General features: G+C 38.8%; 1 protein-coding gene across 9 annotated transcripts in view; it reads left to right on the top strand.

Moving 5' to 3' along the window:
- The first annotated feature begins 1,358 nt into the window (after nucleotides 1–1,358).
- gbf1 (golgi brefeldin A resistant guanine nucleotide exchange factor 1) overlaps nucleotides 1,359–24,504 on the top strand; it is a 92,346-nt gene continuing 69,200 nt past the window's right edge. For 5 of the 9 annotated variants that reach the window (XM_023296147.3, XM_023296155.3, XM_055018965.1 and 2 more), the window contains exons 1-3: nucleotides 1,360–1,641; nucleotides 4,075–4,179; nucleotides 4,462–4,528. In XM_023296147.3, the coding sequence (XP_023151915.1) occupies nucleotides 4,084–4,179; nucleotides 4,462–4,528 (163 nt within the window). In that variant the 5' untranslated portion in view covers nucleotides 1,360–1,641; nucleotides 4,075–4,083. Of the gene's footprint in view, nucleotides 1,642–4,074; nucleotides 4,180–4,461; nucleotides 4,529–24,504 lie in introns of all 9 variants that reach the window. The other 4 variants (XM_055018964.1, XM_055018963.1, XM_035942267.2 and 1 more) reach the window with 1 other exon arrangement.

Here is a 24,504-nt window from a genome sequence, read left to right as displayed (position 1 = left end):
CAGTCTGTCGCAGGGCTACATACAGAGACAAACAATCACTCTCACATTCACACCTACGGGCAATTTAGAATAATCAATTAACCTCAGCATATTTTTGGACTGTGGGAGGAAGACGGAGTACCCGGAGAAAACCCACGCATGCACAGGGAGAACATGCAAACTCCATGCAGAAAGATCCCGGGAAAGCCGGGACGCGAACCAGGGACCTTCTTGCTGCAAGGCGAAAGTGCTAACCACTACGCCACTGTGCAGCCCTAAAAGAGAGATCCTGACTTTTAAAATTGTTGTTATTATTATTTTTTTATTATTTAGCAAACATTCTAAAATATGTTTTCAGCTTGCCTTCATGGGTTATTGATGGAAAGGAATGGCATAAATTCTACAACCCAGAATGTAGAAAAAAAATCTATGTATCCAGAAACAAAAATGAAACGAAATTAATGTTACATAACTACCCTACACAACTGTAAGTCAATTTTAATAATATGCAGACTTGTAAAGAGAAGCACTCCTGCGATACTGACCTGTGACAAGAATTAAAGAATTAAAATGTTGGAAGGGGATTTTCTATTAATATGTGGAATTGTCTTATACAAAATGTAACTCACAGTGGGCTTACCATTTCACGAACAACAATGCACAATGTACTACACAAATAAACCTTTAAAAAAGAAATGTAGCCTACACTGTAAAACATGATAAAGGAACTTAGTCAAATCAACATTTTTTTTCTAATTTAATATAAATGACTATGTGTTTGTTCATTTCTCATTTATTAACCTCAAAATGTCTCTTTAAAACTTAAAAACATAAGCTGTTATAGCATGGAAGTTCACTTAGCTCATTAAACATGTTTATTGAGCTGAATGAACTTGAATTATTTGCAGTGCAACACAAAAAGGGAAAACAAACCAGACAGAGACACTGACACATTGAAATACAGAACAAATCAAATATATTCCAGATCATTATAGATGTATAAGGCTTTTGGTTTTGAAAATCATTCTCATTAAGAAATAAGATGAATGGCATCACGAACAGACATTGCAAAGGGATGCCCCCTCAATGGAGAGTAGAGGCAGTGCTTTCGTCATCAACTCTGAGCAACCAGTCTTTACTCCACTACTGCTACCTTTGTCCCGCCCTCCTCATCTCTCAACACAAGCCAGAATTAAAAAAAAAAAAAAAACTCGCTGCAATTTCATATGATGTCCAAAATATTCAAAACAGTAATAGAGCTCCTATTTTCATTACCTGATATATACATGGATTTTGAAGCCCAAGATGACATTTAGTGATGAGTTTAGTAAAGTGTCAATCAAGCCTTCATAGTCAGGCTAGGTTGAGATTGCAGAGCTTTTCCACGTCAGTGTGTTTACCAGAAGCAGAGTGACAGCTGCAGGAAGGTGTTTGCTTTATTCACTTATGGAGCATGTTTTGAAGAGTGAATGAATAAGCGTTATTTGGAAATATTGCGGTATTACACAGTGGAATGTCCGACATTTTTTGTTTGTTTATTTGTCCAAGTGAACTGAACTTTGGTCTTCTTCGTTCACTGTTGGCCGGCTAGCCTGCTAGCTTGCCGAGCAAGGCTAGCATTAGCTACAGCAGGACTCCATCTTTGACATAGCAGCCACACAGGTAAAATATTAATGTCTAGAGTTTCCAACAAGCCATTTCATGCATTGTCTATAGGCGTTTTGTTTTGCTCTATCAAGGAGGTAAATGAACGTCTGAAAGGACAAACGCTGAAGACATACACATAGCCAAATGACACGCTAGCTAGTTGTGCTAGGCAGCAAGCTATTAGGTGTCTGAGCAGGTAATTGGTGTAATGTACGCGACGAAATAGCCTGTAAACACTTACGTTAACTAAATGGTGTTCATATGATCTGTCATTATGTTTTTGTTTAACCCAGATGACTGTCAACAGTCATTCAACCAGTTACTTTAGCAAGACATAGCTAGTTAGCCTTGCCTTTGAATAGACGGTCCTACCTTAATCTAATTAGCCAGCTAGCCAGCTATCTTTCTGTGTCCTAAACTGTTTACAAGTGTATAGCTTGACTCGCTTAGTTTTGGTGTGTTGCTTGCTAGGTAGAGCTAAGATGGCATGCATTCGGGGGTTTCACCATGACTGTCTACGATGCGTTAGGGTTTCTGTTTAAAATTGCCCGCTTTAGTTAGCTGTTTCTGTATTTCTGACAACATAACTGTTGTGCTATTATTGTAGTCCGCTGTTTCTGTAAATAAACCAATTACCAGCTGCCTTTGACATCTAGGAATAAAGAAAGAAGTCGAGGGTTTAGCCACCAACATGCAGTGATTCATGATCTTCATAGCTAGGGTGACCATGAGCATCTCTAGGAATACTCCTTTAAAGCACAGGAATAAAAAATATCACCTTCCAGAATAGACTTCTCTCTAAGCATCTTACCTTTTTCCAGAATATATATATATATGAACTATTCTAGATGGTGACTCATATATATATATATATATATATATATATATAGATTATATTATTATTATAAGACATTGAGTTGCATGAATAAACTTTACATGACTTATTGAGGTGGCTTATATTCCAGGACTGCTGGACAACGGTGCAGGTGAATTTAAATGACATGGTTTTTACCTGAAGTATCCTTGAAAGAAATCATTTGTGGGAATCAGAGGCTTATGTTTTTTCTAAGTTCAAGCTGAAAAAAATGCGGCTATCAATGTGTGCTGCTAATTAAATGAATATTAGATGTGTCTTCCTGACTACTGTCTGCTCCTGAGCATTGGCTCCATCTTTTGTCATTGTAGTTACATTCTGCCCTTAAGTGAAGCGTTGCTAGTTGTACTGTACACGCAGTATGCACTGTGCAGCTGTATTATGTTAGAAAGTATAATATCATATCCTAGAGACTGATTCAAACTGTAGCTGTGGGTATTACCATCTGTAAGCCTGTCACTGTGTACTTACATTCTGGCCTCTACCGATCACACCTTCATCCTTGTATTATGTTGAATAGGCTGCTTACTGTGAATTTAAAAGAATGTGGCCTCAGCCACCCCCATAAATCTTCCTATACTGTAAGAATATTATCTGATATGACTTTCATGACACAAAGAAAAAGGTTAATCCAACCATTTTGAGCTATACTGCTTGTCAAATATGAGCAGTATGTTATTTTGATTCTGTTTGGTTATCCGTATTGGTTTTAGGCATTGTAAAAGTGGGCATGGAAATTTGCTTTTTGGTTCTTATATTCTATATGCATTTTAGGTTGACACTTCATAGATTTTGACTTGAACTGATTCATGCACCCACTGGAGCACCGTGTACACTCTGCCTCATTATGATGTTTGACAGAGCACATTTTGTTATTGTAATGGATAATGCAAATTTATTATTTCTTATAACCTAATATTGATACAGATATATTTACAATATTTACTTAAGTATTTTGAATAAAATGTAAAGATAAGCTCTTGTTCTTACCTTTGTGTCATGTGATTTGTTATGTTTTTCTCCCTCATACACCAGATATGAGACATTACTAGCACATAAATCCTTCTAAAGCAACAGTCGATTCAATCCAATCTGACTCTAGACTCTAACACCATCATTGGCTGTTGAAAGGGTATCAGCAGGACAAACAGTCTTTACCTGACTATCAAAATGTAGTATCAAAATGTAGTAAAAAATAGATTCCATGAATATACAGGAGGACAATGACCATTTAAAGAACTTACTCAATGATCCATCTATATTTCCCTCCCCCATTGTGTCTTTTAATGCCAACAGTGAAACCAGAAAGTTTGATGTGAACCCAGGAGCTTTGATATACCATTGCAGGTTTTCTTCACAAGATGTTGATAGCTCATGATTTTAATGTTTTTTTTCCACTAATGTAAGTGTGTCAATCATGAGAGGAATGACCTGTAGAGACTTCTGTGAAAATGTTGAAATTGCCCTTTAGAACAAAACAATTCTAAAGTGGGACTTTTGATGAGCTGTAGCCCAGCCTACCTGCCTTGAATTTTTACCAAAACTGACCATCTCCTGTTCTATTTTTCTGTCAGAAAAGCAGCATGGTGGACAAGAATATCTACATTGTCCAGGGTGAAATTAGCACTGTTGTTGGAGCTATAAAGAGGAACTCCAGATGGAATACACACACTCCATTGGTAAGTTGAGCACAAGTATGTACTAGTATATATATGGATATCTATATTATAAATATATAGATATACATATATTCTTTTTTAGTTAGTTTTGTGTTAGTTCTGCTCTAATGTGATCGGGGTAGAACTATTTACCTGTTACACAACAAAGTATTAAGTCTGTCATGTGCGTTGGACACTTCTTCAGAGACATAAATATCATATATAATGTGTATGACAAATGTTTCCTTTGATTTTCTCTCATGTACCCATCGTGCTCTGATTCTTTTGTTTTTCTCTGCCCAGGATGAAGAACAGGACCCATTACTCAACAGCTTTGGCCATCTCAAGGAAATACTAAACAGCATAAAAGGTATGTGGGGCTGGGCTGATGAAGGTTGTGTGGAGAGTCAACCCATTTTATAGAACATAATTCTTTGGCTGCACCTCACTATAATTCTGCTATAGGTTAAATAAAACGCTCGGCCTTGTTTGTACTTCTTTTAAACCAATCACACTCGTGAGTGAGGCTAAGTGAAAGATGCGGCTTTGGTGTTCCCTCAAAATAGTGATGGCTGGAATTATTGTGGTGGAACATTTGCATGCAAAGAGACGAAGACTGTAATTAAAATGGATAACTGACTGCAAACAACTAGCAGAGCTAGTAGTAACAGAGCTTACTGCATGGTCCAACTGCTTGTCAAAACTTTCAGTTTCATTTCTAGTGCGGTAGGTCCTCATTTTGAGAAGACTGGATTGGAAGTGTCTCAGTATACAGCGATCAGGCACAACATTATGACCACGTGCCTAATATTGTATTGGTACCCTTTATGCTGCTAAAACTCATCTGACCCAGTGGGCCATGGACACAGGACCTCTGGGGATGTCCTGTGGCACCAGGATGGTGGCAGTGAATTCTGTGGGTACTGTGGGTTGCTGGTTGGGACCTACCTATCCTGGCACATCCCACAGATCTAAGCTTTGGATCAAGGGAGTAGAACCTGGATGAACAGCTTAGCCTTGTTGTGTTTTCCGGGCCACTCCTGAGCAGTTTTCGTGGGGTGTCAGGATGCATTGTCCTACTGAAGGTGGCAACTGGCATCAAGGAGTGCTGTTGCCATGCGTGCTTGGGGAGCGGAAGTTGCTTGAGGTTGGTGATACATGTCAAACATCCACATGAATGTCAGGACTCAAGGTTTCCCAGCAGAACATTTCATTGACAAGATGATCAATGTTATTCACTTCACTTGTCAGTGGTCACAATGTTGTGGCTGATCAGTAAATATCTGTGGTACTGTTTGAGGGAACATGTGTGGCTCAGTAGGTGTAATGGCAACTTTAGGGTGTTGGGTCAGAATGCTATTTTAGTGTCCGGGTGGGAAAACGGAGTCGCTGTATTTGGGTCTTAGGTTTAGGTTGTTTATCGACCTCAATGGGAGGTTGATAGACATTGTAAGCAAAGCTGTGTGTTGGATGAGGAATAAAACTTTAAAATGCAAAAACATGTCAAAGATGAGTTGTTTGTGTATGGTTCTGTAGACATAGAAACCAACAGTACAGGTTGATTACCTACCCTAATTGGTTTCTTAATTTGCGCCTTTAGCTGAGCCTTCAGACTTGGGCTGTAGATAGTGACTATCAGTTTGACTGGCAGATTAAAAGCACACTGTATTTGATTATTTGATTATAGGTGGCTGTGGCTCAGGTGTAACGGTGGCTAGTCCACTACTCGCAAGGCTGGGTTTCAGTCTCTGCCCCTCTGCATGCCTAAGTATCCTTGGGCAAGACACTGAACCGGCAGTTGCTACTGATGGCAGGCAAGAACCTTGCCTACATTGCTGCTCTGTCGCAATGAAAAACATTGTAAAGCACTTTGAGTACCACTAAGGTAGAGAAGTGCTATATGGGTGCAGACTGTTTACCACTTTGGTAATTATGAAAAAAATGCCTTTTCAAATTGTTGTCCTAGCTTTTCTAAGAATTACAAAAGCCACAGCTTGCTGTTGCCTAATTTTTCTTACTCCAAAAATTGTATCAGATATGAGGGTATGTTTGCTGATTTAAAGTTATCCGGAAGATTACAAGGCTTATGTATCAAGATAGTAAGGGTTGTTTGTTATGCTAACTTGAGTTTATGTCTCAGGTGCTAAATGTTAAGGATACAATTCTTTGTGCATTCTGAATAATGTATGGAATTTTGGTTACTGCTATTAATTACTATGAAATTCATAGCCTTTGCCCAGTTTTAGCTGCTGCAGTTCATTGTGCTTGCAGAGGTGTGGCACCACTCTGCAGTGAAGCCAACATAACTCATATTTTAATACTTCATTATATGAAAATATGAGAAATCTGTGTAGTCAAAGGAATAAAAACTGTTGTGTCCCAATTATTGCTGAAATAATGAGTTAACATATGATTATGATTATATAATATGCAAATATTTATCATATTTATTTTTTATGCATTTGTAAATCACTTAGAGCTTAGAGTCAGTTTTCAAGCCAATGTACCACATATCCCTTGGTTCCAGCTTCTCATTTGTGAGGATTTACTGCATTTATTTGTGTTATGTGAAAAATGATTTTGGTCCCTTATTTGGATTAAAACAATAAATTTGATGACATCGCTGGAGCATAGTATAATTCTTTTTGGACATTTTTCACTATTTGGTAACTTTTTTATAGACCAAAAAAATAGTACACAAAATTATCTGCAGATTAATCGACAATTTAAAAAATAGTGAGTAGTCCTAATCATAGGCAATAATCATAGTAACCGATAACATACAGAGAATCATCTGTCTTCTCCTGAGGCTTTAGACGGTGCCACCAGTCTAAGTGTTGATCACAATGCATGGCAGTAGTTAAAGGGGTCTTGATCTGGAGTAGTCTAAAATTCAGCCTAGGAGCCCATGTTACATTAAATGACAGCCATCCAGGGTTGACAGATGCCCTTTTGAACCAGGTGTAGTGATTGCTGCAGCTTGATTGGAGCATGGGACTGGGCAGCAGTCCAATCAGTCACAAGGGTAGGTGGGTAAAGGAACAAGACCTGGGAAGCCTGTCTGTATTAAGCCAGGATGACAGGCTGGATATGGAGCAGGCATGGTCGAAAAATAGTTTTTGTCAAGAACAAACTGTCTGTTTGATAAATATGATTTGAACTAGCCAGGTGCAGTTTTTGCATACCCACTGACTTTTCCAATTTCTGTAATGAATTGCTGTGATCCATTGTATTATATGCAGCACTGGGATCTAACAGAACAATTATAGAGACAAAATCCACCCCCTCCGACAGCAAAAGCACTGTTCCCTGCTGTGCTTTGACTGTACTCTCAACAAATGCAGTGCATAATGTTGGCCGTTTTATCAAAGCTCAGTGATTCCCACAGAATTACAGGTAGAGAATTTACTTGTAGAGGTAGGTGGGGTGGCGTGACTAATATGCATTCAGACACTCATGCAATTTCGATGGCTAGTGTAGCTAGATTATTTTCTGAAGCTTAAATTTACAGATGTTCTATAAATGCCTCACACGCAAACTATTCGTAGACATCAATTTACTGATGTACCTGTTAGCCTGTTAAAGAGCTACCGAGTAAATCTAATATGGCAATGTTAGGTGAAAGCAGGCTTAGATGAAGCAAAACTTCAAGTTTGCTAAGAGAAATGTATAGAAAAAAAGTAGTCTAAATAAACTTGTTTCCAAAGCTACTGTACTGGACAGTACACCTGTGACATTTGTGAGAAGAAAAAAAACTTTCTATTTGATTCACATTTGCAGTGACAATATTCTGATAAAAGACCTTTAAAACTTGGTAATTTCCAAGGTGTCCGAATGTGTTACAGTGACAAAGTCCAATTTGGATTTTGGCCTCTTTAACTACAGACTAAGACTGAACATGGACTTGTAGTCACTCTGGTACTGTATGGTGACCGATCATTTGTGAGTTCAAGTGTCTGTAAACACAGTTGTGGTGTCTGTAAGCCCCCACCCCCACCCTTCTGAGAGACTCAAGCTGGCTCTGATGACAATCCTGCATGTTGTCATGCCTTTGCAATGAGAGTCCTGGCAGCTCCCAGAGCCCTACAGCTCCAGTTGTAGAAGTTGTGAGCAATGGGAAAGATGCAACACATCGAGCTGCGCAGAACTAAGCCCCCACCGCTGCTGCCTTTCTCCTGGGAATGCCTCAGCCACAGTAAGATGGACAGACGCTGCTGGCTGAGGAGGAATCTACTACATTGGTTAACCCTCCTCTTTCCTTTTCCTCTCACTGTAAGCCTTTCCCTTCAGCCATCAAATCACGAAAAACCTATGCTCCTCTAACCTCACTGATTCCAATACAGTCACTGTATTTGACCGGAATGAAAGTTGAATATGAAATTGAATTTTTTTCCTTTGTTTTAGAACATTTGCATGAAGTAATGAGTTCATGTCAAGGATGTTTGAAGGCCTTGTTCCATCCTTAAGCCCAAATCTCCTGTGCACCCAGCCTCTCAAATGTTACATCCATGCCCTGATGAGAGACAAAATGGAGATCAAATAACCACAGTCGAGTGGAATCCTGTGCTTGAGAGACTGATCAATTTGTTTTGTTTTTGCAGCAGCATAAAAGCCTAATATATATCTCTAGCTGTGTCTCTCATACAGAAACAGCAATACTTTGGGATGAAATCTTGTGGGTGGGCTGTGTTTTGCTGCTGCTTTGAGGCTTCACAGTGGCCCAGCTGTCTGCTTAATGAAAGCCCAGTAATTCCATTCACTCTGGTGTGTCTCTCTGCTCCCTCTAACAACAAAAGCTAACCAGCAACAGAAATCTGAATTAGTCCCCCCAAGTTTTCTCAGTTCCTCTCTTGTCTTTCTTTTCTCTTTTTTTTTCCTTTTTCTGTAGATCGCTCTGTCTGGTTTAGGGGTCCACTGTTGTGGCGGTTCTGTTCTGCCGTAACTGGTGTGATTGACAGGACCATGTGCCACAGAGCTGGAGACTTGTGCAGCTGGAAGTATATCATCTGCAATTTTAGTTGGGTAAATATAGCAGGGAGTCTTGTCAAGCAGAGAGATAAATTGTTCTGGGAAAGGAAGTGTTGTCTCTCTTCTGAAAGCAGGAAAAAAGTTTCCGTCAACCTCTGGAACACATAAGGTCCTCTCTTGACTCCCGAACAATGAGAGCACAGTCGAAGAAGCTGGGCCAGAGATGGACCATGTGTTGTAATGCCTCAGCGCTACCTTGCTCAGTCAGCCAGGCAAATCAGTCCCAGGAAGTGGGAGTCGTTCCTCTAATTTAAATTGGATGGGTTGGATTGAGCCTGATATCTAATGCCCCATTACTAACCTTATTAGACCCATATAATTGAAGGCTCTCCACAGCTTTGTGGCCAGCATCTGTTTTTAAATGTGTGATGGCTTATAAAAAAAAATCTGGTGTTGTCTGTCTTACAAAGGTGCTTTTAAACTTAAAAAAACACAGTGATATATTTAATGTGTTCAATGTTAAAATATAATAACTATAATAATGTTACCTGTTTTAGAGGGATACAGGCTAGAATAGAGTAGTTAAGTGGCCATTTAGTACAACATAAGCCAAGATAACAACACACATCATGCTGACTGATTGATTAGTTCAGTCCAGGACAAAATTTTAGCATCTCATAGGTTTCATGTCATGGCTCTGCACCATTTGGCACATGACCTTTAGTTTTGTATATTAAATGACACTTGACAACATGTAGACTGATTACATTTTTAGTAATGATGGATAACTAACAAATGCAAATTTGTCCTTTTTCCTTCATTATCAGCCATGTTGTTTTTATTTATTTTAAAGTACACAACTAAATGCCCACTTCTTGGTTTCTTGTTTCCCTTGCTTCTCTGAAAACATGCTGTGACCTGTAATCAAGCTAGGCACTCTGAATTGTGTGCATCACCAAACTCATAAATTCTTTGGATCTAGACCTTTTGAACATTTTCTGTAATCCTTGTGGTATGAAAACAGTTTATCAGTGCTTATTGTGAACAGCTGGCTGAATGGCCAGTAGCAGTTGTGTTGACATGAATAACCATGTGAGCTGTGTTATGTCTAATACAGGCATTACAATAGAATTAACAACAAGCAACTGATGGTGATAAACCGTCTCAAACATTTGCTTTGTTGCTCTATGTAAGTACCAACTACCAAATGTAAGACTACCCAAAAAGCATTGTGGTATTTGTGGGGTATTTGTTGGTGTACTAAAATCTGAGGCATTGTTTTGAGCAGGAGATTTAGTCTTTGTCTCTTACTTGACATTGACAGGGGGTCTCTACCATACAGGATTGTCATCACACAGACAAATCTGTCTCAGTCTCTTGTAGAACAATTCTGTGGATTTATTTTATTGCTCGACTATACCTCAGAGAGTAAAAGAGTACAGAAAACAGCCTTTCTTTCCTGAATTACAGTTTATTTTCCTTCTTCCTCACCTTTTTTTTTCAGTTGCACCTAGTTATGCAGAAGTCACTGAGCCTCAGCTTCTCAAATCTTCAATTCTTTCCTTTTCACCCTCCTCTGCAGGCAACCCCCTCTGCTGCAGTGAAGGTCAGATTTTTGACAAGTCTGCAGAAGAAACAGTCTGCTTCTAAATCCCTTCATTTTTATTCATCCAAATACAGGTTTCGAGCCCCTTGCAGCACCCCAGATACACACGCATAGTGGCCTTTTGACTGACAGCTTTCTCTTTTTCATCCCGACACTAACGAAATTCACAAGCACACCTCTAATTGACTCGAATCAGCAGCACGGCACCAGAGGTAGATATCAGGGGGCATGGCAGTGGATTTGTAGAGTGAACATTGTGGAGGATGATTTGATTACTCTCCAGCTGACCTTTACAATAATTATCCCGGTTTCCCAAAGCAAAACACAAAGCAGAGCTAATTTACCATTGGAATACTAGAATTATGATAAAACATATTTTTAATCATGTAGTTTGAGGCCCCAGCATGCAACCCTTATTGAATGGATTCATTCATGTATTTTATCTGGTGCAATAAAATCAAGGTGTTACTGGAACAGTAATACTTGGGTTTGGAAATGTTTTTCTTTTGTTTTCACATAGTCCAATCCGTGCTTACTGACAACGTCGCTAATTCATCACATTTTACCATCATCTCAGTCATCAAGAGAAAATGCACACATGCCGTCCCTCCTAGTCTCAGTTCAAGGTCAAATGAGTGTGTGTGTGTGTGTGTGTGTGTGTGTGTGTGTGTGTGTGTGTGTGTGTGTCTTCTCAGCCCCCAGCTGTGGTCAGGCCGGCGCTGGTGGGTCTCCGGGGGTCGCAGCAAAAGCACTTGGGAACTGATTGTGGCCTTTTACCCCCCTTCCACCCTCTCACCCCTCCTTTCCCCCTCCCTGCCACCTGATCTTCACACATATATCACTCCCAATTGAAGCAGCAGAAGGCAGCTGGCAAATGCCTGAGGAAGAGGAGCCATAATTCATGTCGCTCAGCCACTTATGCAAATATGTTTACACAGGAAGGCATTCTGAGCAAGGAGAACCTGCTTCATGGCAATGCTTTGAATGTCTGCCACGTGGCCCCGGTGTCTTCTAGCTTTAAGCATGAGATCACGGGTTAGATTCTCATTCCTGCTGTCAGTCTTTTTTATGACATTGTCAAAGGACAATAAACTGAGTGGGCAGAGTTGTCACTTACATTAATGTCTTGGCAGATTTACTTGAGTCTGTATAGGACCTGGACAAATGAATTCCAAGTTGCAATTAAGCGCATTAGGTATGTAGGTTGGAAAATACACATAAGGCTGCAACAACTGATTCCATTATTGATTTATGAGCTTGATTTCATAGTCTTGATTATTTTGTTGTTGTAGAAACAATTCTTCACATTTAAGAAACTTTAAATAGTGAATTAGTGGTACTGATGCTTGAACAATCATTGAACTGTTTGCTTAATTATAGTAATTGTTTCTTCATCAATTTAACTAATTGTTCAAGACCTAAATATTGCTTTGATCACAGCTGTAAAAGTGATGGAAAACTGGAAATGATGGAACATATTGACAGAATCAATTTTGTGTTGTACTGATGTTTATTGCAAATGTGAAGGAGTATGAATCTATATGTACAGAATGCTACCGTTAGTTTGATTTTACAGATAAAATTTTTTGTCTGATTTTACTTTGGTGGAGTAAGTTTTAAGAAATGAATGTACTGGAAATCATTCATAATGATATCCGCAACCTGCACACTCCTTGGAACTGAAACTTGGCCGTGTATTTAATTCCAAACCACAGTATGGATTGTTTGCATGTCTTTCCTCCTTACCGTTGCTATCGCTCTTTAGCTGTCCTTCAACAAAGCCAAAAACACCAAGAAATAATCTTTAAAAAATCCCTACAAGCTAATGATGTTACCAGGGACATCAACAAAGTCACCAAACACTGGTTTCAGTTGTAATGTAGCAGGCATGTTATTATTTTGTTAGAAAAAAGTGTAAAAACTATTTACACTTTAGTTTTTCAAAGAAAGATGTGAAATGTAGGTTATTGTATGGTTTGGGCAATGTTGGGTGACATGGTGGTTCCTGCCACTTCACAGATGATTGATTCACAGGTTACAGTGTTGTACAAAGTTACAATTACAGTCACTCAACCACTCACTGTTCTTGCTAGTGAGGCAAATTTTTCTGCTTTTTTAGGCATAAAACCTTGGACTGTAAAAAAAATAAATAAATAAAAAAAAAATAATAAAATAAAATCCATTGCTGGAAATAGAGCTCACATGATGATTAGTTGAATCTAGTGGTTGTTTGGATGGACCAGCAGTCCAGAACCCAAATTTATTCAAATTACAACATAAGCAGGCAGTAGTGGCTTGACCTCACATCTTAGGTGGAGCTAGCAAATATCTGACATATTTTATATCAGCCTTGTGGTTTTTAATATAGTAGATCTGAACCTCCATTCTGTTAAGTTGACTAATGATACTGTTTCCTGACTTCTGAGAGTATGAGTAATGTCTCCATTACTGTTAAAATAATCCAACTGCATTCCTTGGTTCTAGACAATGTGTATTAGCTGCATCAGTGTCTAGTTATGATTGATGGTTGATGGGCAACATCCTGGATTATACAGGTGTTATGCAGTGGGAAGCATTTGGCCTTCCAGTTGTAAAAGTCCCCATTAAAACAGCTATGATTAATCAGAGGGGCTTCCCTGCTCAGACAGGCTGCCACCTAGTGATGGTTAGTAGCTGTAAATCTGCCCAGTTAACAGTGTCCTAACCAGGGACTGACAGCTAGGGCTTAGACCCAGTGTGAAGAGGGGATGCAACTGTTGTCCTGTTTCAGAGGTTCTCAACAATGTGCTGAGTGGATGGAGAGTCCCAGCAGAGGGCTATTAATCATCCCAGCTGGGGTGTCTGTTGGGTATGAGATCGGCCTCAGGCATGGAGGGAGCTTAGGGTTAGATAGGAGAGAGGGAGGAAGGTGCTGCGGAGGATTTGGACGTGCCAACAGGAACAGTAGACAAAATATGAACAAAACAAACTAGCCCCCATGAGCCCCAAACAAGAGAAGAAGAAGGCGGTGGGCAGCTTGGACTAGAGGCTGAACACGGACAAGAACTGTGCTTTGCATTCATGCTAAACTGTCCAGCATGCATGGAGGAGTTTTCTCACAAATTTGAACATGTTTGAACCAAATTTAGTATGTGTGTATCATATCATTCACGGTGATTACCAAATAATGTCAGATCAGTTTCGGAAAATGTTTCCCTTGTTTGGGAAATATTTGTCAGTACTTCTTGTCACAATCTAAACTAAGTCACTAATTTAAGCTGTTTCTTTAACCCGATTGCATCTACATTATTTATCGCTGCTCAATCTGCAGTTTGGGTTTTAACCTTCCTTAACTTGCCTAGTAAGTCAATTCAGTCCTAGTGAGTTAGGATCTGAGCCTTTACAAATACCTCCCAAAATTCCTGTTTTATTTATTTTTTTCCATTTTTTTTCTAGCTTTTAAAATAAAAAGTGCATTTATAGTGACTATTTGCTAGAGAAGGTTGCACTTATTTATTTTCACATTAATAAACATCAAATTTTGCCCAAACTTTGCATAATCTGCACTTGCTGTATTGAGAAATCACGGTGCCAGTTTGACTGATGACTACCAGAGAATCATATGATCATCTTGGTTCTCTTATAAAGTGTTTCAATTTCTCACTATGGTGAGACATCGTACTCATTCAGAGAACCAGATTTCTGGAAATAATCTTAAGATTTCCTAAACTAATTATGGAGATCTTAAAATGAGACAATGGGACAATGATCACAACAGTTATGCAGGGTTGTATACTAAACCAAAGGTCAATTTTATTATTGGAAAACAAAGGAAAAGCTGACTAGAGATTGAGGGATTGTTAGTGATGTTAGTGTGAAATCACTTTCAGCTTTATCTCTAAAAGTGGTGGCAAAATGACTTCCTTGTATTTGTGGCCCCTTTTTAAAGATTTAGTTTTTTCAAGGTAAAACCATTCTCGAGACCAAAGCAACAACAAAGCATTTTGATAGTGCTGGCAGGTGTGTTTTCCAGGCCTTGTCCACAGAGTCTAGGCGGGATCAGTTAAGGTCAAGACCTTCTCTGTGTTGTCAGCTCTGACTGGATGGTGAAGATTTAGTGGAACCTGGATTATATTTTAATGTTCTGTTAAGCATATTGTTACGAGGTGGTAATTGGGGTTCACAAAAACACAGATATCCCAACTAATACCCACCTTGCTGTTTGCTTTTGAGCTAATGGGCTTTGAGTTCAGTGTTGCTTTAATTACTCACCACTGAAATTGGATCATTAATAAAAGGGGATATTATGGTAGGGTTTGGGTGTATCAACACCTCTAAATCCAGCGACAGGTCTTCACTGGAGAAACTGCTCAAAAACAGGCTTGAGGTTGGTAAACAGTGACTCCCTGATTGGCCGAAAATCATTTTCAACCCTGACTATACAAACTCGCATTGACAATTTTCTGAAGGTGTCAGGTGTAGGTTTTCACTGTATAAATGAGTGTGTCTCTAAGTTTAGCCCCCTTTGAAGGCAGACTTGGTAAGCATGTGAATTTTGTTGACATGACCTGTGGTGTATGTCTTTGTATATTTTTGGTGTGTTATTGTCAACATTCCATCACTTGAAAATCATTCAGTCAACTGATCAGCTGTATCTGTTGCTCTAATAACAGTCTGAAGTTTGCTGCTTTTGTAACATTGATATTTTTTCAGGTGGTGTGATTTCTAAGATTATATAGTGATTATTTAACATGAAACCTCCATTTCTAATTTTTTGGTTCTATAGTATCACCTAACATGTAAGGGCAAGCTTCAGGTCATTAAGACTGTTAAATAAAAAAACTAAATCGAAATCCTTGAATTATTGAGGGTTAAACTTCATTGCTATTCTTACAGATGCATTTCAGTTATAGTTAGAATGTTGTGAAAAAGTTCATTTGCATTCATGATTTAATTTAAAAGGCAAGCTCATAAATTCTATATTTGCTACATGTAAGTGAAATATTTCAAGGCTTTTTTTTCACGTTTCATGATTATGGCTCATAGCTCATGAAAATCTAGAAATTCAGTATCTGATTATTACAATATTTCCTAAACCAGTTAATAAATAAACGCATAAGATCAACCAGTTTATATTTTTTATATATATATTTATATATATATTTATATATATATATATATATATATATATATATATATATATATATATATATATATATATATATATATATATATATATATATATATAAACTGGTTGATCTTATGCGTTTATCACAGTCCTATGCTTGTACTTTTGACCATGGGTACTTTTTGTGTTCTCTGGATATATTTAGCTTTTGAATCATTTGTTATTACTGTCTCTAACAACAGAACACTACTTTGTTATATGTGACACACAGAAACAGAAGTTAGTTTAACACTTTATTGATGGAAAACAACCCAACATAAATAAGCAGGCTAATGTCACATAACTGTAGTTTGACACGTCAGAGAGTTGTGCTATGTGAACAGTGCATAAGTCATGACTAGTTAATGGTGTCACCACCATTCTGATGGGTGCCATGATGCCATGCTGGTGGTTGTAAAATGTGTTTGTGAGAACAAGGACAAAAATAGGATCTTTAAATCCACTGCACATTTGACAGAACCCTGTAATACCATAGTGACAGTTATACAGGGTAAAGCCCTGGAAACAAGGCTTCACACTGCCTTCTTGATCATTATCATAAACATACATATGGGTGACAAAGTTAAATAAAACCTGAATAAGTGAGATGGGAATCCCAATAAATGCAGAGGCTTCCACATAAGTGTACTGCAGTGTCCAATTAAACAATATCAATTATGCTCAGTCCAGTTAATTCCAGTGTTGTATCAAGATAGAAGAAGAAAAGAGACTTTCGAAAAGGGTTTGTTATGGGGGCACAGATAGCAGGAGCTTTAGTCATGAGGACTGCTCAGCTGGCTGGTCTGTCATTAGGACCAGGGACTATATTAACGTTGTCTCAGTTTTTTTTTTTGTTTCTTTTTTTTTTTTTTTGCTGCCAATCGGATTGGATTAGAGTAATTTAATACTGAGTATCTGCCAATACCTGATACTATTGGTCTAGATAATAAACAAATCAAATATTGTAGATTAGCTGTGGTACCCAGTTGCTGTTAAATACTATAGCGTCAAGAGGAGGCAGGAGCGGCTGTAAGCAATGAGGTGAAGGTTCATGCCAATACCAAGCCATTTGGGTCATCCCAGCTCAACACCTATGAGAGGTTTTGGACCACTGTGTTAGGTAGTACTCTCCTTCACCATTAGCAAAACACTAAATGAGCAAATATGTTGTGGAAAATTGGTGGTCGATCCCTTCAGTAGACTTCCAGAGACTTCATCGAATCAATGCCAAGGTGCATTGCAGCTGTTCTGGTGGCCTAACACCTCACTAAGATGCTTTGTGTTGGCTCTTCCTTTAATTTCTTAGCCGTCTGAACAATGCTTTGCAGTGTGAATCACAATGAAAGTCAGTATTAAAGAACTGAGGCTGCAGCAAAGCCGGTCAAATCAAAGCACACAGTCCACTAGCTGTGGATACAGCACTGATATGGAGGTCTTGGCTTGGGGGGAGCGGAGAGGGTGGTAGAGTTGTTGTGGTTGAAAATAAGGGCCCATATTAGTATTTCGGAGAGGAACTGTCTTGCTCTCTTGCTTGTGTGGCGCTCACATCCTTAAGCCTTTGGTGTCTCAGTGTGAATCCCACACTGCCTTGATGGACTTGGTTAATAAACCTCACAGCAACTATACCTCCCACACATACACACACAAAGTGAGCACACACACATGAAGCCTCTTGACACACACAGCTGCTTGTTATTTCATGCCCCATAAGGGTGCTGTGACCACAGACATTGTAATACACATATCCAATTAGCTAAGCATTGCATTGCATGTTGGTCTGAAGCTAGGATTTCACTGATACATACATGCCCTGTTTCATGGACATAGAATTTATTTTGTTCTTAGTGTCAGACCATTAAATGCTGTAGCTGGACTTCACTTTTGTAGAACATTAGATTAAATCATTTATAATCTTATGATCTTTTTAATTTCTGAGCAACTTGTAGTTGTACCTGACTTTCAGTTTATGTGTTTATCTGATATTGTTTATTGTATTCTTTGGAGTGTGAAATAATGGTTTAAAAGTTAACATTTTTTTCTGTTCAGTTGATGATTGAACAGAAAACCAATGATGATATTTTGCTAGATTGAAGTGGGTTTGTTTATGTTTTATTCAGACATGAGGTGGACTAGATAACTACTATAAAGACATAACTGAAATGACTAAATTTCAAATAATCACTTCTGATCTTAAAGGCTGACATAGCACAGTTTCACCAGAAAAATGCTGCACAGTGTTAACATTTTGTATAGGAATGTTTTATTTTTCCACAGGAAACAAAACCCTGTATGTTACTGTTGATCCGTAGTCTTGGACATCTAATTTTTGCTGTGTTAATGGTTGATATGTGACCCAATTTTGCTTTAGTCATAACATTTTGACAAGAACATATGCATAGTAGATATTTAATATTAGATTTAGCCATTTTCAGTCATTTGATAATTGTGTGTTTCATTGAGTCGACGACAAAAACTGGCATGTTCTCTAAGCTTCCTTTGTAAAATTGTTGCCATCTTTGACGGGTCTTGACTGTCAAGGCTTTTGCGAAAATTTTTTGTTTGCCACAACCCTTGCTGCTTGTTTGTACTTATTTTTATGTAATTTTCAGAAGGATTGCAAACCTTTGAACAAGCATATTTTTTGGCCTTGCAGGCTTTTGTTTTACCAATCAAGAGCATACTTGCTGGTTGACTCAGCAGTAATTGATTCATATTTCTGTCTTATAGATGATTATGTAGTTTTTGTGCACTGACTGATATTGTACAACAGCCTTGATTTTTGGTCAAACAGTAGTTTTTTATTAGTTTTCACTGTGGAATAAGCGTGAAATACTTTTTGTTGTAATGAAATGAACGCTGATCGTATGCAGGATAATTCAGTGAATATGAAAAGGACAATACTCAATGTCATTTCCATGAAATCATTTGACAAATTCTGCACAGCATACATATGGTTGTCATCTCCCTCCTGTTTGAGCTTGGAACAGGACACTGGCGCAAGGCACTCACCCCAGACTGGACAGCCAGAATTAAAAAAAGCTGTCCTATTTCTGGGCTGCAGCTGGGGGTTTGTAAGGAGTGTGTGCTGTAAAGGTGACATGGGTCAAAATTTTCTTGCTGAGGGATGGTGGGAGGGTGATTGGTGTGTAGAGGTGGATAGGCATACTACTGGACATATGTAGGTGGGGGCGAGGAATGAGTGTGATTTAATAACTGGCTACATTTCAAAGCGCAAATATTAAATCAGAAAGAGGGCAAACATGCAACAGGAGTGCTTTGAACCTGTTGACGCACTTCTTCTTAAATAGAGTAGGATCAACACTGCTGATAACAAATTTTGACAAACGCCACTCTGCTGACAGGGGAGGGAGCTGAGCAGACCACTGTTGCCCAGTGCAGCTGACGACGAGACATGCTAACAACCAGTGACAACAAGAAGGTGTTGATTGCTCTGAAAGCAAAATAGACCTGCCAGTATGTGCAACCATGTTCACTCCCTTCTCTCTCCCACTGTGTTTTTTTAACAGCATTTGACTGCACAGACATGGCGCTTAGGCATTCATTAATCTGGGTTGTAGACAACGTAGATTTGAACATGAATCATTTTTACTATGTATGTGCACAGTGTAGAGAGTGTTATGAATTTTTAAGCAACAAATCAGTTTGTTTTTAATATGTGCTGGATACATGTGCTCAGAATGATATTATTCAGAAATGCATCAGCCTAAATTACCTATTTCAAGTTTTCCCTAAAGGTTTCAGAGAGCTTAGATGCTTTTTGGGTTCTGGGATTGGTTGTAGGGTTTAAAAATATTTCAAGGAATTTTTAAGTTCTTTTAAGCGTTTCACACATTTTTGACCAATATACCTACTGACCACGTTTGGGTAAGAAAGATGGCAACACTCAATTTTACTTGCACAATAAATGTGTTATATTTCACCAAATAGCATGTTTGGATTGTTGTAACTTGTACACACAGGAAAAGCAAGAAAAGCACTCAGAGAGCACAGTTCTCTGCCAAGGCTGCACACGGCTAAGTCCGCAGCGGTGGATTTGTAGTAGGATCGCAATCATGTTATCGTCAGCAGGCAGCTGACGTAGTGTTCACTTGTTGTCATAGTTACGGTACCACTGTACCGCTATCTTGTAATGATACAGAAATCTTTAACAGACTATAAGCCGCATCACTGCCAAAATCGCATCAGATGGTCCTTGTGTCATTTCTGACCTTTTCTGAAAAGTTCATCCAAATCCATTATTCCGTTTTTGAGTAATGTTGTGCACAGATGGAACGACACACTAACAGATGGAAGGACAAATGTACGCCAATCGTCACAAAACTCCGCCGCCTTCCTTGGTGGAGTAATAAAAATAACAATGTATGTTTTTGAGTGAGAGTCTGTGTTTGTATTTATTTCACTCACAATCAAAACTAGCCTGTTACCTAAGGTTGTCTCAAGATTAGTGTAACTTATGGTAACGAAGGATGCTCTTTATTTTGAAACAGCATGTTTTTGTTTTTTATATACAAAATACTTGAACCAGCTGTTTTTTCAGAGAAAGATTTAATGTGTGAACACCCTGATTTGTTTAGCTCCTAACCAAGATAAATTTACGTAGCGTCCACTAGTTGGCTGGCTAACAGAATTTTGTGCTTGAATATCTTTTATTCCCCCTCAAAAGCGGTGATAGAGTTATATTTCCAGAGAAAGCCATCAACATTTGATCAGCTTCCTTGCTCACCTCTTTCCCAAAGGCACTAAGCAGGATACACTGGACAGGTAGGTCATGACGAGCTTGATGTCTGTAGCTATTAGGGCTGGCCCGACGGGACGGGACTTACGGGACGCGGCGATCATCCAACGGGAGGACACGTCGAGCAAACTGACGAGACGAATACCGTTCGCGTGACATTGTCCGACGGGGTGGGTGGGGGGTGGAATCCAAATATTCGGATCTCAAAATAAATATTCGGATACCACCGTCACGACCAAATATTCAGATGTTCGAGTCCAGCCCTAGTAGCTATACTGATTAGTCATTGCTTTTGTTCAATTTTCATGTCATTTGCAAATCTAAAAGTCACAAAATGCTGTACTTCTCATTTTGGGTGCAGGATACATCCTGCAAAAATTACAATTATTATAAATACAGAACAGTTTAAAATCAAATTGTCATTGCAAATGATGTAATCTCTTCCTAGCAAAGTGTCACATAGAAATAGTGATGACAAAAAAACAAGTGGCTCAGAGGTATTTGAATTTATGGAGACTAAGAGTTTCTCTTCAGAACTTATTTTATTCATTGAACATATTGGATTTCTTTGACTGTAAATTATGTTGTCTGGAGTTAGTCTTTACATACCTACCTTCATATCCAGGCAAAATGATGCTGTTGCTCTACTTCACCACATTTATTAGCTATTTCTGTCCTTTGTCAACTGGAAACTTTATAGGTACAGCACAAAATAATAGTCTCTGTATTGTAACTTGTAGTTTGTAGGTAGGACCTAGTAACATTTCCGTATCGCTGTCTACATGGCACAAGTCTCAAATGAACCATCAAATTAATGAATAGGCATGCACAACAGCGGTACTGTACTTCATGAAAACTATACCAAAGCTATCATTAAATACTGTAACTGAAATCATTTACAGTAAATTCAATATTGAAATAATGATTTTAATTGAAATTAACCAATTTTTAAATCAAATCTAGAAATGCAGCATATGTGTCTGGTCTGTCTGTGGTTTCTACACAGGTGGAACCAATGTAGTAAATAACAGTAGGTGATATTTATCCCTAGATTTGTCCATTGTACTTCATAATCCCTGTGTGAGAGGAGCAACACTATGGGCTCTGCCTCCTCCCTGTCTGACCAGTGCCTTAATGCTCAAGGCAGCTAGCAGCCATCCCAGCTATGCAGATATGTCTATGTTGGTTTTAAACTGTAAAAATTCCTGCTAAACTGGCAGGAGTGGAGCATGACATGAGTGGTGAAATGTTACTAAATTTACGACCTGATAGGAGTTGAGGCGTGCGGATGACGGGCGTCTTCTGGGTGGTTTGGTTGAGTAGACTTTAGGTAAGGTTGTAGAGGGTTAGACTTGGAGGTCAGGGGGGAATGAACTTGTGAACTAGTGTCCATCAATGTTACTGTTGAAGTCAAGCATAGGTCAAACTAATCCAGGGCTCACAGAACAGATTCCTCTATACTCAACACCCCTAAAAAGAAGTAAATGCTATTAATTGCGTGCTATTAAATATTACACTGTTAAACCAGTGAGAACAGTTTGCTGATTTCCTGTCTGTCAGGCGATTGGACTGATAATGTGGATAGTTCCTTCATACCAACATACATTGAGGTTTTTTTGTTTGTTTTTGTGCAGATGCTATGGCTCATGGATGAATTTTCTCAACCTGCTCCACAACTTATTTAGACAGGGTGGTAAGTGTGCTGCAGCTAGGCCAAAACTGAGCGAAATCCAGTATAGAAAAATCTGCTGTGTATTGCTGCTTTGAGATAAGAATGGCAGTGTTGGTCAGCCAATTTGTTTGCCAACAATTTTGGTCTAGAGTGAAAAATCTGATCAGTTTCTGACTTTATGCCATGTGACCATTTTTATGTTTCCAACACCTTTCTACTCTTGTGTACAGAGATGTTGCATGTAGCCACGTAGATGATATCTGTCACTTACACCCACAGACACACTACCCAAGCCATTTTCTTTAAAGGTGACAAAAGAGATAACCAATTGTTTTTCTGTTTATCAGAGGTGACATGACCAGTGGCGCAAGGGGGAGAGGAGGCCCTGTGTTGCCATAGCTAAATATACATCCCTGACAGCTCCATAATAGGTTCCAGGAAGTTCAGTCGAAAATAAAAACAAAGCAACATTTCTAGCTGATTGGCTTTGAAAGGCCGTTTTTCCTTGCTGAATGGGAAAAATGTGGACTTCAGCATTCCATGGCCGTGATGCCAGTCGGATTGGATAGGCGCAGCCTTGCGTGTGCAGAACTAGCCTGGTGTGAGGGAGACACGTTGCATTACAGAAACCAACTTTATGGGAAAGAATTTGTCTACATGTTTAAAAGCACAGCAAACACAAATGATGGGAATATTTTGAGCTGCGCACATCTTTCTTGTTATACTTTATGTTCAGTTTTACAAGTCAGTGTTGGGATTTTTATGCTTTTGACCAAATACAGTGTAGTTTCAAAGCATTTGTTTTGTTGACACTGGCACCTTTTTTGTTTTGCAGAACATTGGGAGTGAGAGGCCGTGTATTTTGTGGTTAGCTAATCCTGGTGTGTATTGCAAAATAACTATTAACTTAATGCTCCTAATTTTTCCTATAATTATGTCAGATATCTTTTTGAACTTTAAAAAAAAAAAATAATGCTTACAAGTTTCTATTTCCAGATGATGTACAATTTATTGCCTCATTTTGAAAGGGTGGTGTCAACAGTGACCATGAAGATAAGCATCTCTTTTGATTTGAATACTATATCCGCTACATCTTAAATGAAAGAAACAAAGGCAAATTTAGGCCTCCTATACTCTGTACATTTTTCTCCTCAACAGTCTTTTTAAAGAGAAGGCCAGACAGTGTTTTTACAAAATCCTACACTTCTGTCACTTTGAGTACAAAATGTTGTCATGAATTTGTAAAGATAATGTACTCCCTGGATCACATCCCATTTGCTCAGCTGTCCAACATTACCACACAATATTTTTTGAGGAAGAACTACTGCAGCTTGGATTCCTGGCAAACAGCGTCAGTAGGGGAGTCCAACACCCTTTTTAGAAATTATATTTGTATTCTCTTTTCTTTCTCTTTTTGCCTCTCAAGTTAGGTTAAATTATGTGCTGAAAGATGCTTTATGACAAACAGCAAGCCCTAGGGAAGTGCACTTTATACATCAGTGGAAGTGAGCTGGCATGTGAATAGCAGTGAAGTGGCTAATTTTTTTCCCTCTTCAGCCACTCAGCCCCTCCTTAAGTTAACATGCTAAGAAAAACAAGGAAACTTGGATTTCATGGAAGCAGAAGAGAAGGCTGCAGTGTTACAAAACCTGCTTTAAAGTGATTGGCCACTTTTATGCAAATTGTTTAATTACTAAGGATATCGCATTCATTTGTACATAGGCAGTTAAAGAAAATATCAAAAAACAAAATGCCTTTTTAAACTTGTCCTGTTGCTTCCTTCATATGTGGTTGAAGAGGTATAGCACCACTTTGACCTTTGGGCTGTTGTCCCTCTGGCTTTGTGCTTTCTCAAATCCAGCTCTGTTGCTCCTGAGTTTCGCTAAAGCTCTTTCTAGTATGGCAGATATGCTGGCCCACAGGGGAGTAATTTATGACAGTTGTCGCCTTCGTCTGCTAAGCCAGCCCTGGACATCTCCAACCGCTCAGAGCAGGGCAATTCAGTGCCCCAGTGGGGATAAACCCGATAGCCTTTAATGTTTCCCCGCAATGGAGCCAGTGTGGCATCAACAGTTAAAAATGTCCCCTGTTAGCCTCTGTTGTTCAAAAGTCACCATGTGTTGCCATGGAGAGGGCAATCTGTTGCATATGGAGAGCTTGTATATAGTAGGCTTGTGCATGCTTGTATTTAGTTAAAA

Source organism: Amphiprion ocellaris, chromosome 16, assembly GCF_022539595.1.
Source record: "Amphiprion ocellaris isolate individual 3 ecotype Okinawa chromosome 16, ASM2253959v1, whole genome shotgun sequence".
Lineage (NCBI taxonomy): Eukaryota > Metazoa > Chordata > Actinopteri > Pomacentridae > Amphiprion > Amphiprion ocellaris.
This window is presented reverse-complemented; position numbering and strand designations above follow the sequence as displayed.